At 40.7% G+C, this 18,723-nt stretch overlaps 1 protein-coding gene across 1 annotated transcript in view; it reads right to left on the bottom strand.

Moving 5' to 3' along the window:
• Nucleotides 1-2,141: 2,141 nt before the first annotated feature.
• The window catches only part of LOC134854875 (amiloride-sensitive sodium channel subunit alpha-like), a 45,157-nt gene continuing 28,575 nt past the window's right edge, over nt 2,142-18,723 (bottom strand). The window contains exons 6-11 of the mRNA XM_063871234.1: nt 15,256-15,370; nt 8,336-8,424; nt 7,508-7,931; nt 4,270-4,501; nt 3,934-4,194; nt 2,142-2,322 (exon numbers count right to left, since the gene is read on the bottom strand). Of these exons, the coding sequence (XP_063727304.1) occupies nt 2,142-2,322; nt 3,934-4,194; nt 4,270-4,501; nt 7,508-7,931; nt 8,336-8,424; nt 15,256-15,370 (1,302 nt within the window). The remainder of the gene's footprint in view (nt 2,323-3,933; nt 4,195-4,269; nt 4,502-7,507; nt 7,932-8,335; nt 8,425-15,255; nt 15,371-18,723) is intronic.

Consider the following 18,723-nt stretch of genomic DNA (forward strand, 5'->3'; position numbering starts at 1 on the left):
CCCCAACTAATCCAGTGCGTATTTCGCGTAGCCGTCGGCTCAAATTACGTGTTTGAATCTGATTGGTTGATATTCGCTTGCATGTTTTTCCGCCCTCTACCGAGTCATTTTGTGACGAAACTTCCAGTCTATTTATAGAATGCTTATTATCCGCTGTACTACAAGTTGGTCCCTTGGATGTATTGTGTCCCTTGGGTGTATTAAAGCCAAGAGCGGTGCGAATTAGGTTGATCTTTGCCACCGTAAACATATTATCATACGTACTAATTGGCGTTGCTTCTCTACTTGGATGACGTGATAAGTAGTCCGCCAAACCAATTTTAGCCCCTGGTTTATGTTCAATTTGGAAATCAAAGGGGATTAGTCGATCTAACCAGCGCGTTAAACGACTAAACATTGTTTTATTTTTCTTGTTAATACCATTCAAAACGGATATTAGGGCCTTATGATTGGTAACGATCAAAAAACTTCGGCCCAGGATGTAATTTCTAAAGTATTCAGCCCCCCACACAGCTGCCAACATTTCCAATTCGTTTGTTAAATATTTCTTTTCCGCTTCGTTAAGATATCGCGACGCAAACGAAATGGGGCGCCATCCTTATGGTCCTAACTGTTCCAACACTGCGCCGAGCCCGTTATGGCTTGCATCGCACACTATACGAATGTCTTTGTGGGTATCAAAGTGTCGTAATTCAACAATATTAGAAACTTGTTTCTTAAGATTTTCGAACGCGTTCTGGCATTCAGGTGTCCAAATGTATTCATTATTTTTGCTTAGTAGGGGTCGCAGCGGCGCCGATGATTTCGCTAATGCCGGTAGATACTTATGCAAACTGTGGATTGACCCCATGAACGATTTTAATTGCGACAAGGTCCGTGGCGGCGTTAGCGCCTCTATTGGTTCTGTTTTCCTAACCAATGGAGTGATTCCAGTCGAGGTTATTTTATGGCCTAGCCATTCGCATTCTCGTTGGGCGAATTTATATTTTGTCAATTTTAAGGACATATTTTCACGATCCAGTTTCTTTAAAATTTTCTCAACCGTCGCTATGTGGTCTATCGCCGTTCGCTTGGTTACGACCAAAATATCATCGATGAACGCGTGCGCCTGCGGGTATTCGGCAAGTATACAGTCCATTGCGCGTTGGAATTCCGCGGGCATTGTGGTGAGACCATAGAATCCGGTCTTGAACCGGTACGTACCCGTCGAGTGGCCTCCGATAAGAGAGAAATTGCACTGTACGCTCGTTTCAGCGTTTAGTGGCAGTTGGCCATACGCGTATGTTAAATCCATTGTTGTGAAGTATATGTCTCCCTGTTTTTTTTTCACTAATCGTTTGCCCAACCGTGTCCATTAGTTCCTCGATATTCGGCATTTGATATTTATTCTTATGCACTTGTTTATTTAGTTCTCTCGACTCGAGTGCCAATTTCACGGACCCATCCTTTCTTACTGTTATTATTATTGGGGACACAAAATATTTGTCCGAGCATTCTGTTAGTTTTTCAATATGACCCTGTTGCAATAATTTTTCAATTTCAGCATCCACTTTTTCTTGTAACGAAATCGGAACTCGACGCCCCTTCTGTTGCACTGGGGTGAGGTTTTCAAAAAATTCTGCTTGTACTTTGTAGTTTCTTATTTTTCCCACCCTGCTAAAAAGGTTTGAAAACTGCTTACTGAAATAGGTTTGCCATGAATCCAACTCCCCCTCCGGTTCCAGTGCGTCCTGACTGCTTTCTTCAACGGACATTATGTGTTTCCCTGGTGATTGTTGCACCAACTGGAGTCCTAACTGGGGCATCAGATCTCTTCCAATTATTGATGGTCGGTTCCCTCCGATTACTTTTATCCTTGCATGTATCATCCAGCCGTTTGTTTGAATTGTTACTGCCATTGTTCCAATCATCTGTAGTGGATTGTTTCCATAATCCCGAAAAGCATTATCCTCCTCCGTAAGGTTATCCAATTTCACTCCTGACGTTCCCAAAGTCTTCCGCAATTCTCCAATAGTGAAAATCGAAATTGGAGACCCGCTATCGATCCACACTCGAGTGGGTTTCTCGTTGACTTTAATCGGCAATTGTGCCCCAGCAACTTTCAATTCTGTGACTCTTTTTCGTTTGATCGCCATGACCATTTAGTCCCCGTCTGAGCTGCTCGAGTCCCACGAGTGCACCACTGGATTCTTATTGACCCATCCAATGGAACTTGCATGTTGTGACGCTTCTTCTTCCGCCGAGTTTTCCAGATGACCATCGTCGACATTCTCCCGTATCATTCCTACGGCTCCCTGTCCCCGCTGGTTTCCACGCTTCCCCCTACAGGTACGTTCGAAATGGCCAATTTTGTGGCAAAAATTGCATGTAACGCCTTTAGCGGGACATCTGTCCAAGTGTTCCCTGGTGAAATTTTGTTGATCGCAGTTATAGCATCTATTGTTGTTGGGAAAGGTTCTACCTCGATTCGATCCTCGCCCTTGGTAAGGGCCCCGGTAAGGGGACCCTTTGGTTGGTGAGAGGGTCGAATCCCTGAGGAGAAGGAGCGTCCACCCCCCCCCTTCCCCACACCTTCTAATCAGATCATTTTATCCTTGACGCTGAGATTTTTTCTTGCTTTTCGAGAGCTGGATTTCCTTCTTGAAAAACTGAAACTAAGACTCACTCTTGCGTTTTCGAACTGGTAGAAATCGTCGGAAGAGCACTCGCTTCTGTCAAAGGAACAGGACCTGATGAAATTGTCCTTGTCAGCGCCTGTGTAAAATATAATTAAATTTTCGGTCGGCTCTTTTCCAAGCCCCCTTTTTTGATTATCTCTGAAATTTTGTTCAAGAAAGCCTATTTAAAATGACTTTTGAAGTTTTTAACTGCTATAAAACGCGTCAGCGTGAAGAAGCGAACAATTTTTGTACAAAATACACCACTGCATACAAATTGCCGTATGAAAAATTACTAATTTTTAAAAAAATTTATGATGCATTTTTACGAGGGATGAGATACTGGAAAAAAGCTTTTCTTTGAGATACTTTTCTTTCTTCTGAATTAAAAAATCAGGAAATTTTCTAGCATGTTCAAATCAGAAAATACAAGCAGCAGTTTTTGAACGCAATCCCCTGATTACATATGTCAAGGAGGTAAAACGATCGTCGTCTAATTGTTAATTCCGATAGAAGAGATAGTCAACTTAATCTTACAAAGTTAGCATAGAGAGTGGTTAGAGACAATATCCAAGGGTGACAGACTGTTCCAAGGACAAACACCTGCTAATCAATTAGTCTAGCACCGAGAGTGAACATTTGATTGACAGCTTCCGAATGAACTAATTTACTCTATACAACACTTCCCCTTCGATAATGAAAATTTAGTTAAATAGAATGGTTTCACATGTTGACTTTAAATGACTGAAATGATTGATCATAGATGGTTGACATACAATTTAGACTTTTATACTAACAAATTTTCATCAACTAAAAGATCACTGAGCAGTGATACCAATTGAGTTTTTAGTCACTAATGACCCACCCTCTCCCTGGGTTAGAACAGTTTAACGAAAGTTTTCTAGATTTTATCGGTCACTTGTTCCCTTCCTTGTTTTGATTGATGAAGTCAATCATTACGCCCCCCATCTTGGTGACCGCAGTTCTTTTGCGCCCGCTTCTTCTAGACGTCGTGGATGAGGTCTAGTCCTGGCTATCCCCTTGGCTGCTGTATGAGACCAGCCTGGCTTTCTTCGATGCAGCTCCCTTTTTCTTACTGGTAATACTAGATTTCGACTGGTTCCCTGGATTGGACGTCCCTTGCTCCCTTGGATTTTGATGATCCAACTCACCGCCATGTGCCGGAATGGTGTCCTGGTCACTCCCAACATCGACCTCTGTTAGTGCTGTTGCTGAACGTTCTATAGGTGCATCAGGGGTGGTAGTTACTGTCTACTTAGCCCGTTTTACCGAAATAATCGGCAAATCTTCGCTGTCTTCAGATTCCGAACCAGTATCTTCGAATCGGCGCCTGGTTTTTTCCTGTTTGTTTTCGGCAAGTCGTTGTTCATATCGTGTCTTAACTTCGCGCGGAGTCGGCGGTGGTAATATTATTTGGCTTGCTCGCTTTTCCACTTCACTCGATGGTACCGGTAAAACGGATTTTGTTGCAACTTTCGACTTCTTTGGTTTGGGCTTCGTGGCCACTCCCGATTTCCTAAGCACAACCCCATTATCTAACGTTAGTGTATGTGTACTTTCGGATCTTATTTTAGAGTGAATTTGTCTATACCTTTTTAGGTTTCTGTTCCCAGTTCGCTGGAACAACAATCCAGATGGTCCCGGTTGTCCATTGGAGTTCGCACTCCTAAGTATCGACGGTTCGTCGTTTTGATTCCCGGATTGGTCCACTGTAAGTCGTCGTGTGTGTGTCCTGTTTTTGATATCGTAGGCGAGATCCGATCTTACACTCCAGTTTGTATCGGCTGGGCGGGGCATGTCTTGCACATTTGGATCGGCGGCATCTAAACAAGCATTTTTTGTTGTTATAACCCGTGACCAATCCAGATTTTGCAGCGATGGCTTCTTAGTAAGATTCCGTAAAACTGTGTTCGCTTCTCTACCATGATGGGCTTCAAAAAGCAAAAAGTTTTTTGAGAATCTGAGAGCACCAAGGGCCCGTTCGACCATTTTCTCCAAGGGTTCGGGATTCTTTTCATGAGCGAAGGTAAGGATAGAATTCTTAAGACTGCCAATGGTACGCTCGACGCACCCGGTTGCTCGATGGTCGTTTACTGGTGATTTAATGATTTCAATGCCCTCCCCATTACAAAAAGCTTTAATCGCGTTTGACATGAAACTAGTTCCCTGATCAATGTGAATTTTCCGTGGCACCCCGTGGTTTGTTATATAGCTCTTCAAGAATTTCAATTTTTTGTCTGACCGATTATTTTCACATACCATTGCCGATGGCCAACGAGAAAACCGGTCGACTGCCACTAGTACATATTTTTGGGATTCATTTAAATAATTGATGGGGCCCCAAAAATCTAATTGGATTGATTCGTTTGGTTCTTTTGGTTCCGGTACAGTTCCAAGTTGATTTTTTTTATTATCGTTTTTAAGTTTTTACCAGCTGCGGTACATTCGGGACACCCTTCGGCAATGGAAGCTATTGAGCGGTAAATGTAAGGGTACCCGACATCTTTTGCGGCATCGAACATATTTGATTTTCCGTGGTGGTACGCATGGATTCGGTTATTAATTGCTGATTGATGGTTAATTGGAATTACTAATTTCTCACCCATCCAAACCACGTTTTCCTTTACCGAGAAGTCATTGGCAAATTGGGCGTAATAGCGGTTCATTTCAGTAATTTTTTCATGGATTTCAGGATCCTTTGTAACAATGAGATCGCGAATAGCGCTCAGCTGGGGGTCAGATACATAATTCGATTCTATGAATTTTAAATTAAACAGATCAGGTAATGAAGTAGCTTTGTTAACAATTTTGCAATTCCGAGGGATAATTGACATACATACAAGGTTCGGGTCCACTGGTGGTATTATTTCTCCTTTGAATGCCGAGGGTAACGAGAGAGTTGTGTTAGTGCGTATCGATCTTGTTTCTTTGGTAACGGCCTCTAGTGATACATTTGGGGGCAATTCTTCAATTTCGTCGCTACTACTATTCAGACTTGGGTGTTGTTTAAGGAATTTCTGCCATTTGCGCATGCTTTGGTCCATGTTGCTATCTGATTTTGACAATTGAGGGCTGGATTTAAAAATTTTTGGAATTTGAGCGTTGGGTTTAGAGAATTTTGAACAACTTTGTTCTGATTGAATAATAGCCCCAACTAATCCAGTGCGTATTTCGCGTAGCCGTCGGCTCAAATTACGTGTTTGAATCTGATTGGTTGATATTCGCTTGCATGTTTTTCCGCCCTCTACCGAGTCATTTTGTGACGAAACTTCCAGTCTATTTATAGAATGCTTATTATCCGCTGTACTACAAGTTGGTCCCTTGGATGTATTGTGTCCCTTGGATGTATTAAAGCCAAGAGCGGTGCGAATTAGGTTGATCTTTGCCACCGTAAACATATTATCATACGTACTAATTGGCGTTGCTTCTCTACTTGGATGACGTGATAAGTAGTCCGCCAAACCAATTTTAGCCCCTGGTTTATGTTCAATTTGGAAATCAAAGGGGATTAGTCGATCTAACCAGCGCGTTTAACGACTAAACATTGTTTTATTTTTCTTGTTATTACCATTCAAAACGGATATTAGGGCCTTATGATCGGTAACGATCAAAAAACTTCGGCCCAGGATGTAATTTCTAAAATAGTCAGCCCCCCACACAACTGCCAACATTTCCAATTCGTTTGTTGAATGTTTCTTCTCCGCTTCGTTAAGATATCGCGACGCAAACGAAATGGGGCGCCATCATTCTGGTCCTAACTGTTCCAACACTGCGCCGAGCCCGTTATGGCTTGCATCGCACACTATACGAATGTCTTTGTGGATATCAAAGTGTCGTAATTCAACAAAATTAGAAACTTGTTCCTTAAGATTTTCGAACGCGTTCTGGCATTCAGGTGTCCAAATGTATTCATTATTTTTGCTTAGTAGGGGTCGCAGCGGCGCCGATGATTTCGCTAATGCCGGTAGATACTTATGCAAACTGTGGATTGACCCCATGAACGATTTTAATTGCGACAAGGTCCGTGGCGGCGTTAGCGCCTCTATTGGTTCTGTTTTCCTAACCAATGGAGTGATTCCAGTCGAGGTTATTTTATGGCCTAGCCATTCGCATTCTCGTTGGGCGAATTTATATTTTGTCAATTTTAAGAACATATTTTCACGATCCAGTTTCTTTAAAATTTTCTCAACCGTCGCTATGTGGTCTATCGCCGTTCGCTTGGTTACGACCAAAATATCATCGATGAACGCGTGCGCCTGCGGGTATTCGGCAAGTATACAGTCCATTGCGCGTTGGAATTCCGCGGGCATTGTGGTGAGACCATAGAATCCGGTCTTGAACCGGTACGTACCCGTCGAGTGGCCTCCGATAAGAGAGAAATTGCACTGTACGCTCGTTTCAGCGTTTAGTGGCAGTTGGCCATACGCGTATGTTAAATCCATTGTTGTGAAGTATATGTCTCCCTGTTTTTTTTTCACTAATCGTTTGCCCAACCGTGTCCATTAGTTCCTCGATATTCGGCATTTGATATTTATTCTTATGCACTTGTTTATTTAGTTCTCTCGACTCGAGTGCCAATTTCACGGACCCATCCTTTCTTACTGTTATTATTATTGGGGACACAAAATATTTGTCCGAGCATTCTGTTAGTTTTTCAATATGACCCTGTTGCAATAATTTTTCAATTTCAGTATCCACTTTTTCTTGTAACGAAATCGGAACTCGACGCCCCTTCTGTTGCACTGGGGTGCGGTTTTCAAAAAAGTCTGCTTGTACTTTGTAGTTTCTTATTTTTCCCACCCTGCTAAAAAGGTTTGAAAACTGCTTACTGAAATAGGTTTGCCATGAATCCAACTCCCCCTCCGGTTCCAGTGCGTCCTGACTGCTTTCTTCAACGGACATTATGTGTTTCCCTGGTGATTGTTGCACCAACTGGAGTCCTAACTGGGGCATCAGATCTCTTCCAATTATTGATGGTCGGTTCCCTCCGATTACTTTTATCCATGCATGTATCATCCAGCCGTTTGTTTGAATTGTTACTGCCATTGTGAGATCTGGTTCTATAGACGGAGAATGAATCACCACTTTCGCGCCCGTTTTGTGACCCAGAATACCTAAGTAGTCCTCCGAGTCCACGAATAGCGTCAGTTTCAGTCCAAAGTCGGATCCAGTTCGCCCTGTGCGGCGAATGTTTGACTCGTTGAAATTGTCCTCCTCGTCAATTGGGGCGTTGAAAGTGAAACAATTTCCATACTAAAACAAGACCAGATGGCTTTTTTTATGCAATAGGCATAGGAAATTTCAAAGACTGTCACAATCTGAGTTTTTTTGAAAGTACAATTACAAAATACTTTTTTTAACTTTCACCAAAACATCGCGCATTTTCGGCCCGCGCTTTCCCTTCACAATTAGTATATATTGGCACCAAAGACACCTTTAGAAAAATTTTAGGGTTTGTCGGCCGAAAAATGATATCAAAAAATAATACCAAAGGGGGACCCTTTGGTTGGTGAGAGGGTCGAATCCCTGAGGAGAAGAAGCGTCCACCCCCCCTTCCCCACACCTTCTAATCAGATCATTTTATCCTTGACGCCGAGATTTTTTCTTGCTTTTCGGGAGCTGGATTTCCTTCTTGAAAAACTCAAACTAAGACTTACTCTTGCGTTTTCGAACTGGTAGAAATCGTCGGAAGAGCACTCGCTTCTGTCAAAAGAACAGGACCTGATGAAATTGTCCTTGTCAGCGCCTGTGTAAAATATAATTAAATTTTCGGTCGGCTCTTTTCCAATCCCCCTTTTTTGATTATCTCTGAATTTTTGTTCAAGAAAGCCTATTTAAAATGACTTTTGAAGTTTTTAACTGCTATAAAACGCGTCAGCGTGAAGAAGCGAACAATTTTTGTACAAAATACACCACTGCATACAAATTGCCGTATGAAAAATTACTAATTTTTAAAAAAATTTATGATGCATTTTTACGAGGGATGAGATACTGGAAAAAAGCTTTTCTTTGAGATACTTTTCTTTCTTCTGAATTAAAAAATCAGGAAATTTTCTAGCATATTCAAATCAGAAAATACAAGCAGCAGTTTTTGAACGCAATCCCCTGATTACATAGGTCAAGGAGGTAAAACGATCGTCGTCTAATTGTTAATTCCGATAGAAGAGATAGTCAACTTAATCTTACAAAGTTAGCATAGAGAGTGGTTAGAGACAATATCCAAGGGTGACAGACTGTTCCAAGGACAAACACCTGGTAATCAATTAGTCTAGCACCGAGAGTGAACATTTGATTGACAGCTTCCGAATGAACTAATTTACTCTATACAACACTTCCCCTTCGATAATGAAAATTTAGTGAAATAGAATGGTTTCACATGTTGACTTTAAATGACTGAAATGATTGATCATAGATGGTTGACATACAATTTAGACTTTTATACTAACAAATTTTCATCAACTAAAAGATCACTGAGCAGTGATACCAATTGAGTTTTTAGTCACTAATGACCCACCCTCTCCCTGGGTTAGAACAGTTTAACGAAAGTTTTCTAGATTTTATCGGTCACTTGTTCCCTTCCTTGTTTTGATTGATGAAGTCAATCATTACGCCCCCCATCTTGGTGACCGCAGTTCTTTTGCGCCCGCTTCTTCTAGACGTCGTGGATGAGGTCTAGTCCTGGCTATCCCCTTGGCTGCTGTATGAGACCAGCCTGGCTTTCTTCGATGCGGCTCCCTTTTTCTTACTGGTAATACTAGATTTCGACTGGTTCCCTGGATTGGACGTCCCTTGCTCCCTTGGATTTTGATGATCCAACTCACCGCCATGTGCCGGAATGGTGTCCTGGTCACTCCCAACATCGACCTCTGTTAGTGCTGTTGCTGAACGTTCTATAGGTGCATCAGGGGTGGTAGTTACTGTCTGCTTAGCCCGTTTTACCGAGATAATCGGCAAATCTTCGCTGTCTTCAGATTCCGAACCAGTATCTTCGAATCGGCGCCTGGTTTTTTCCTGTTTGTTTTCGGCAAGTCGTTGTTCATATCGTGTCTTAACTTCGCGCGGAGTCGGCGGTGGTAATATTATTTGGCTTGCTCGCTTTTCCACTTCACTCGATGGTACCGGTAAAACGGATTTTGTTGCAACTTTCGACTTCTTTGGTTTGGGCTTCGTGGCCACTCCCGATTTCCTAAGCACAACCCCATTATCTAACGTTAGTGTATGTGTACTTTCGGATCTTATTTTAGAGTGAATTTGTCTATACCTTTTTAGGTTTCTGTTCCCAGTTCGCTGGAACAACAATCCAGATGGTCCCGGTTGTCCATTGGAGTTCGCACTCCTAAGTATCGACGGTTCGTCGTTTTGATTCCCGGATTGGTCCACTGTAAGTCGTCGTGTGTGTGTCCTGTTTTTGATATCGTAGGCGAGATCCGATCTTACACTCCAGTTTGTATCGGCTGGGCGGGGCATGTCTTGCACATTTGGATCGGCGGCATCTAAACAAGCATTTTTTGTTGTTATAACCCGTGACCAATCCAGATTTTGCAGCGATGGCTTCTTAGTAAGATTCCGTAAAACTGTGTTCGCTTCTCTACCATGATGGGCTTCAAAAAGCGAAATTTTAAGTGTCGAGTTTTTTGAGAATCTGAGAGCACCAAGGGCCCGTTCGACCATTTTCTCCAAGGGTTCGGGATTCTTTTCATGAGCGAAGGTAAGGATAGAATTCTTAAGACTGCCAATGGTACGCTCGACGCACCCGGTTGCTCGATGGTCGTTTACTGGTGATTTAATGATTTCAATGCCCTCCCCATTGCAAAAAGCTTTAATCGCGTTTGACATGAAACTATTTCCCTGATCAATGTGAATTTTCCGTGGCACCCCGTGGTTTGTTATATAGCTCTTCAAGAATTTCGATATTTTGTCCGACCGATTATTTTCACATACCATTGCCGATGGCCAACGAGAAAACCGGTCGACTGCCACTAGTACATAATTTTGGGATTCATTTAAATAATTGATGGGGCCCCAAAAATCTAATTGGATTGATTCGTTTGGTTCTTTTGGTTCCGGTACAGTTCCAAGTTGATTTTTTTTTTATTATCGTTTTTAAGTTTTTACCAGCTGCGGTACATTCGGGACACCCTTCGGCAATGGAAGCTATTGAGCGGTAAATGTAAGGGTACCCGACATCTTTTGCGGCATCGAACATATTTGATTTTCCGTGGTGGTACGCATGGATTCGGTTATTAATTGCTGATTGATGGTTAATTGGAATTACTAATTTCTCATCCATCCAAACCACGTTTTCCTTTACCGAGAAGTCATTGGCAAATTGGGCGTAATAGCGGTTCATTTCAGTAATTTTTTCATGGATTTCAGGATCCTTTGTAACAATGAGATCGCGAATAGCGCTCAGCTGGGGGTCAGATACATAATTCGATTCTATGAATTTTAAATTAAACAGATCAGGTAATGAAGTAGCTTTGTTAACAATTTTGCAATTCCGAGGGATAATTGACATACATACAAGGTTCGGGTCCACTGGTGGTATTGTTTCTCCTTTGAATGCCGAGGGTAACGAGAGAGTTGTGTTAGTGCGTATCGATCTTGTTTCTTTGGTAACGGCCTCTAGTGATACATTTGGGGGCAATTCTTCAATTTCGTCGCTACTACTATTCAGACTTGGGTGTTGTTTAAGGAATTTCTGCCATTTGCGCATGCTTTGGTCCATGTTGCTATCTGATTTTGACAATTGAGGGCTGGATTTAAAAATTTTTGGAATTTGAGCGTTGGATTTAGAGAATTTTGAACAACTTTGTTCTGATTGAATAATAGCCCCAACTAATCCAGTGCGTATTTCGCGTAGCCGTCGGCTCAAATTACGTGTTTGAATCTGATTGGTTGATATTCGCTTGCATGTTTTTCCGCCCTCTACCGAGTCATTTTGTGACGAAACTTCCAGTCTATTTATAGAATGCTTATTATCCGCTGTACTACAAGTTGGTCCCTTGGATGTATTGTGTCCCTTGGATGTATTAAAGCCAAGAGCGGTGCGAATTAGGTTGATCTTTGCCACCGTAAACATATTATCATACGTACTAATTGGCGTTGCTTCTCTACTTGGATGACGTGATAAGTAGTCCGCCAAACCAATTTTAGCCCCTGGTTTATGTTCAATTTGGAAATCAAAGGGGATAAGTCGATCTAACCAGCGCGTTTAACGACTAAACATTGTTTTATTTTTCTTGTTATTACCATTCAAAACGGATATTAGGGCCTTATGATCGGTAACGATCAAAAAACTTCGGCCCAGGATGTAATTTCTAAAGTATTCAGCCCCCCACACAACTGCCAACATTTCCAATTCGTTTGTTGAATATTTCTTTTCCGCTTCGTTAAGATATCGCGACGCAAACGAAATGGGGCGCCATCCTTATGGTCCTAACTGTTCCAACACTGCGCCGAGCCCGTTATGGCTTGCATCGTACACTATACGAATGTCTTTGTGGATATCAAAGTGTCGTAATTCAACAATATTAGAAACTTGTTTCTTAAGATTTTCGAACGCGTTCTGGCATTCAGGTGTCCAAATGTATTCATTATTTTTGCTTAGTAGGGGTCGCAGCGGCGCCGATGATTCCGCTAATGCCGGTAGATACTTTTGCAAACTGTGGATTGACCCCATGAACGATTTTAATTGCGACAAGGTCCGTGGCGGCGTTAGCGACTCTATTGGTTCTGTTTTCCTAACCAATGGAGTGATTCCAGTCGAGGTTATTTTATGGCCTAGCCATTCGCATTCTCGCTGGGCGAATTTATATTTTGTCAATTTTAAGGACATATTTTCACGATCCAGTTTCTTTAAAATTTTCTCAACCGTCGCTATGTGGTCTATCGCCGTTCGCTTGGTTACGACCAAAATATCATCGATGAACGCGTGCGCCTGCGGGTATTCGGCAAGTATACAGTCCATTGCGCGTTGGAATTCCGCGGGCATTGTGGTGAGACCATAGAATCCGGTCTTGAACCGGTACGTACCCGTCGAGTGGCCTCCGATAAGAGAGAAATTGCACTGTACGCTCGTTTCAGCGTTTAGTGGCAGTTGGCCATACGCGTATGTTAAATCCATTGTTGTGAAGTATATGTCTCCCTGTTTTTTTTTCACTAATCGTTTGCCCAACCGTGTCCATTAGTTCCTCGATATTCGGCATTTGATATTTATTCTTATGCACTTGTTTATTTAGTTCTCTCGACTCGAGTGCCAATTTCACGGACCCATCTTTTCTTACTGTTATTATTATTGGGGACACAAAATATTTGTCCGAGCATTCTGTTAGTTTTTCAATATGACCCTGTTGCAATAATTTTTCAATTTCAGTATCCACTTTTTCTTGTAACGAAATCGGAACTCGACGCCCCTTCTGTTGCACTGGGGTGCGGTTTTCAAAAAATTCTGCTTGTACTTTGTAGTTTCTTATTTTTCCCACCCTGCTAAAAAGGTTTGAAAACTGCTTACTGAAATAGGTTTGCCATGAATCCAACTCCCCCTCCGGTTCCAGTGCGTCCTGACTGCTTTCTTCAACGGACATTATGTGTTTCCCTGGTGATTGTTGCACCAACTGGAGTCCTAACTGGGGCATCAGATCTCTTCCAATTATTGATGGTCGGTTCCCTCCGATTACTTTTATCCTTGCATGTATCATCCAGCCGTTTGTTTGAATTGTTACTGCCATTGTTCCAATCATCTGTAGTGGATTGTTTCCATAATCCCGAAAAGCATTATCCTCCTCCGTAAGGTTATCCAATTTCACTCCTGACGTTCCCAAAGTCTTCCGCAATTCTCCAATAGTGAAAATCGAAATTGGAGACCCGCTATCGATCCACACTCGAGTGGGTTTCTCGTTGACTTTAATCGGCAATTGTGCCCCAGCAACTTTCAATTCTGTGACTCTTTTTCGTTTTATCGCCATGACCATTTAGTCCCCGTCTGAGCTGCTCGAGTCCCACGAGTGCACCACTGGATTCTTATTGACCCATCCAATGGAACTTGCATGTTGTGACGCTTCTTCTTCCGCCGAGTTTTCCAGATGACCATCGTCGACATTCTCCCGTATCATTCCTACGGCTCCCTGTCCCCGCTGGTTTCCACGCTTCCCCCTACAGGTACGTTCGAAATGGCCAATTTTGTGGCAAAAATTGCATGTAACGCCTTTAGCGGGACATCTGTCCAAGTGTTCCCTGGTGAAATTTTGTTGATCGCAGTTATAGCATCTATTGTTGTTGGGAAAGGTTCTACCTCGATTCGATCCTCGCCCTTGGTAAGGGCCCCGGCCCCTTGCACGATTGTTCCGATAACCTCCACGGATTATTCCGACTGGCTCCGATTTTATTGGGATTCCTCCGCCTCCTGATGCTGATCCTTGCCCCCCCCTGGTCCCGTGGCAACATATGATGATGCATACTTGTTACCCCTCTCGTACGAGAAGGCTATCCGGTACACTTCCTCAGGTGTTTTCGTCGACCTGCATAATTCCTTTTGTGCATCACGATTATTCATGTTAACGATGAATACATCTCTTAGTATCCGGTCCTATAGTGTTCCAAAGTTGCACCGCGCTGCCAATCCGCTGAGTACGGAATGGAATTGCTCCAAACTTTCAGGGATAAATTGCTTACGAGAAAGGAGTTGGTATGTCTCATATGTTTCATTTCTTTCTTTCTTAATTTCCGTTTCCAGTGCTTCAATCATTCGTGAGTAACGAATCGTCGAGAGGTCCAGGTGTGGTCGTCTTTTGTGCAGTTTATCCTGCCCCTTCTCCCCCAGACACAAATACAGATTGGAAATCAACACCTGTTCTGATTCCAGTCGGTTTTTCCCATCTACTTCCTCGGGCAAGGCAGTAACTTGAGCAGCTGAGAGAGTGCTGGCGTAGTAGAAGTTCTTCGGGTTTAGTGAGTGCTTGGCGACCATTCCCCATTGGAATCTGTTAATCCAAAATTCCCACATCATTGGCGGTTCCGTGCATTTCGCTGGCCAAAATCCCGTGATGCCCAGTGGATTCTTTCCCCCACCTGAGACTGCTGGCTGCGCCATGTCAAGGAGGTAAAACGATCGTCGTCTAATTGTTAATTCCGATAGAAGAGATCGTCAACTTAATCTTACAAAGTTAGCATAGAGAGTGGTTAGAGACAATATCCAAGGGTGACAGACTGTTCCAAGGACAAACACCTGCTAATCAATTAGTCTAGCACCGAGAGTGAACATTTGGTTGACAGCTTCCGAAATGAACTAATTTACTCTATACAACACATATCACCTATTTACTTTCCCAGCTGAAAAAAAATCCATAGTCTCAAATTTGAAAATACTTTTTGACTCATTTACAAATTCTCCCTCGGCCTCCTTTTTGACTCATTTACAAATTCTCCCTCATTTCCTATGTAACATTTTCCTACCACGCGTGAGTTATAGTATTAACAATTTTTTATACCAAGCATTGTCAATTTAGGAAGTTTGGGTGGCTGAAAAAGAGCCATATTTGTCATCGTTACCACCCCCCCTCCCTTATTTTTTTTATACCTGTGTTGGTGACGAGACCCCTGTCCATGAGTGTGAAGTCGTAGAGATCACGGAGGTCTTCGTAGCGACTCAGATTCAGAGCATCGAACCAGTCAGGATTCGACCTCCAATCGACCTAGAAAACAATAATTCCACGTCAAATAAGCGACAAATTGCCACGCGACTTAAAATAATATATATATAAATAAAAATTTTCATCCGTTTTTACATGCAGAGGTCTCTGCGCACAGTGTTAACCTTGCGTTAGGCATTTTACAACGGCTTTTATTTTATAATTTTCAATCTAAAAAATTATGAGATAAAAATCCACGCTTGCAAAAAGTACCAGCCATTATAAGCTAAGTAAAAAAAATAACAAAACAAAGACTAGTTGTATTGTTATTTTTGCTGATTTTCTCATTTTTTCTCATTTTTCTGCTGATTTTTTTATTAAGGAGCTACTGAGTTAAAAGAAAACTGCGAGCATGATATGTGCTTTTTTAAAATACTATGCACAAAGTAATTCAGACAAATCTTTTTGGCGGCAGTCTGTGAAATTTTTTGTACATTTCTTCAAATCAAGGCTGCAGGCTTTTGATATTATTCCACTCTTGACCTTCTATGAGCTTTCTCTGTTTTTGAGGTATTAAAGTGCCTTGAAAAAAACACCCAAGCCATATTCCTTTGATCGACTTTTTCGGCTATAAATGTTTGTAGTTTGACAAAACTGGATCATCAGCGCTCCTTATACAAATTTTCCCACTGACAAGTAAAAATCAAGTTTGAAGTTTGAAAATAAAGACAATACATTTGATAGTATCAAGTTGAAGCCATGAACGTTCAGATGGCCATTTATTGTCTGATAAAATTTCTTGTTGTTTCGACCATTGAACTTTGTTTTCAGGTGTGTTTCAGTTTTCTTTCTTTCTTTCTTTCTTTCTTTCTTTCTTTTTCGTTTTCTTGTGTTTCCTTCTTTTTTTTGTTTTCCACAAAAAACCAGATACCACATGAAAGCATCAAAATGGGATAAGGGATATAGATATATCTTATGAAATACCTTTCAGTCGTGATTTGAATAATTTTTTATTTAGAAAAAAAAAACGAGAAAAATCCGTTTGAAGTTTTTGAGTTGTGGTCTGATTTTGTCTTGAGCGAGCAGGCTCGCAATAGTTTATTTAATAAATCAAGCCGTAAAAATTTAGTTTCAGCGATTTTTTCCAACTCGCTTCTACATACATACATACATACATACATACATACATACATACATACATACATACATACATACATACATACATACATACATACATACATACATACATACATACATACATACATACATACCTACATACATACATACATACATACATACATACATACATACATACATACATACATACATTCATACATACATACATTTGTAGTGCCATTTTGTAGCAAAAAATTTATTGCAAAGGTAATGAGAAAAATAATTTTTTTTTGTTTTCCAGTCAATTTTCTGGAAAAAATGTTGAAAAACTGCCATTATTGTTCTATGGCTGTCGAATATGCCTAATTTTCAATTTTTTTATAAAACTTTTTATTACAACACGCAAAAAAAACTTCAGCTTGTCTTTATTTCATTGATCGCTCGACTAGCATAAAGCTCGACTAGCATAAAACTTTGAAAACATGAAAACGTATTTACTAGAATAACTTTGAAAATTTTTTTTCTAAGACGAAAAGAATCCTTTCAAAGTGAAACTTGCAATTCTGTGAAATAGAAAAAAGAAAAATTTGGCATTCAACCAGCAAATGAAATTCCTTAACACATAAAATCCGATCAGCCATACCTCACACCGAACAAGGGGTGGATTTAGAGAAGGGGTGGGAGAGGTTTTGAGGCGCTTCGAGGATCCGACCCCCTGCCAAACCAAAAGGTTTGCTTTAGTTTTAACTTGAAATTTCTTTTTTTTTTAAATCCTTTTTAACACCTATTTTGTCTGTTTTATTGCAAAAAGGGGGGGATAATTCTTTGCAAGGAGTGGATGAAATTTTTTGAGATAAACCCGGCCAATTTTGACGATATTTGAATTTAGATTATTATGCTAGTCGATATTTTTGCCTTTTTGAAAAGTTTATGGTACCAAGTTTTTTTTTAAATTCTCTGCACAAAGTAATTCAGACAAATCTTTTTGGCGGCAGTCTGTGAAATTTTTTGTACATTTCTTCAAATCAAGGCTGCAGGCTTTTGATATTATTCCACTCTTGACCTTCTATGAGCTTTCTCTGTTTTTGAGGTATTAAAATGCCTTAAAAAAAACACCCAAGCCATATTCCTTTGATCGACTTTTTCGGCTATAAATTTTTGTAGTTTGACAAAACTGGATCATCAGCGCTACTTATAAAAATTTTCCCCTGACAAGTAAAAATCAAGTTTCAAGTTTGAAAATAACCACAATACATTTGATAGTATCAAGTTGAACGTTCAGATGGCCATTTATTGTCTGATAAAATTTCTTGTTGTTTCGACCATTGAACTTTGTTTTTGGGTGTGTTTCAGTTTTCTTTCTTTCTTTCTTTTTCGTTTTCTTGTGTTTCCTTCTTTTTTTTTGTTTTCCACACAAAACCAGATACCACATGAAAGCATCGAAATGGGATAAGGGATATAGATATATCTTATGAAATACCTTTCGGTCGTGATTTGAACAATTTTTCATTGAGAAAAAAAACGAGAAAAATCCGTTCGAAGTTTTTGAGTTTTGGTCTGATTTTGTCTTGAGCGAGCAGGCTCGCAATAGTTTATTTATTAAATCAAGCTGTGAAAATTTAGTTTCAGGGTTTTTTCCAACTTTGTAGCGCCATTTTGTAGCGAAAAATTTAATGCAAAGTTAGTGAGAAAAATAAACTTTTTTTGTTTTCCAGTCGATTTTCTGGAATGTTGAAAAATTGCCATTATTTTACTATGGCTGTCGAATATGCCTGAATTTCAATTTTTTTATGAAATTTTTTATTACAACACGCAAAAAAAACATCAGCTTGTCTTTATTTCATTGATCGCTCGACTAGCATAATGCTCGACTAGCATAAAACTTTGAAAACATGAAAACTTATTTAGTAGAATACCTTTGAATGTTTTTTCTAAGACGAAAAGAATCCTTTCAAAGTGAAACTTGCAATTCTGTGAAATAGAAAAAAGAAAAATTTGGCATTCAACCAGCAAATGAAATTCCTTAACACATAAAATCCGATCAGCCATACCTCACACCGAACAAGGGGTGGATTTAGAGAAGGGGTGGGAGAGGTTTTGAGGCGCTTCGAGGATCCGACCCCCTGCCAAACCAAAAGGTTTGCTTTAGTTTTAACTTGAAATTTCTTTTTTTTTAAAATCCTTTTTAACACCTATTTTGTCTGTTTTATTGCAAAAAGGGGGGGATAATTCTTTGCAAGGAGTGGATGAAATTTTTTGAGATAAACCCGGCCAATTTTGACGATATTTGAATTTAGATT

The sequence above is a fragment of the Symsagittifera roscoffensis genome, chromosome 9 (assembly GCF_963678635.1).
Source record: "Symsagittifera roscoffensis chromosome 9, txSymRosc1.1, whole genome shotgun sequence".
Classification (NCBI taxonomy): Eukaryota; Metazoa; Xenacoelomorpha; order Acoela; family Convolutidae; genus Symsagittifera; species Symsagittifera roscoffensis.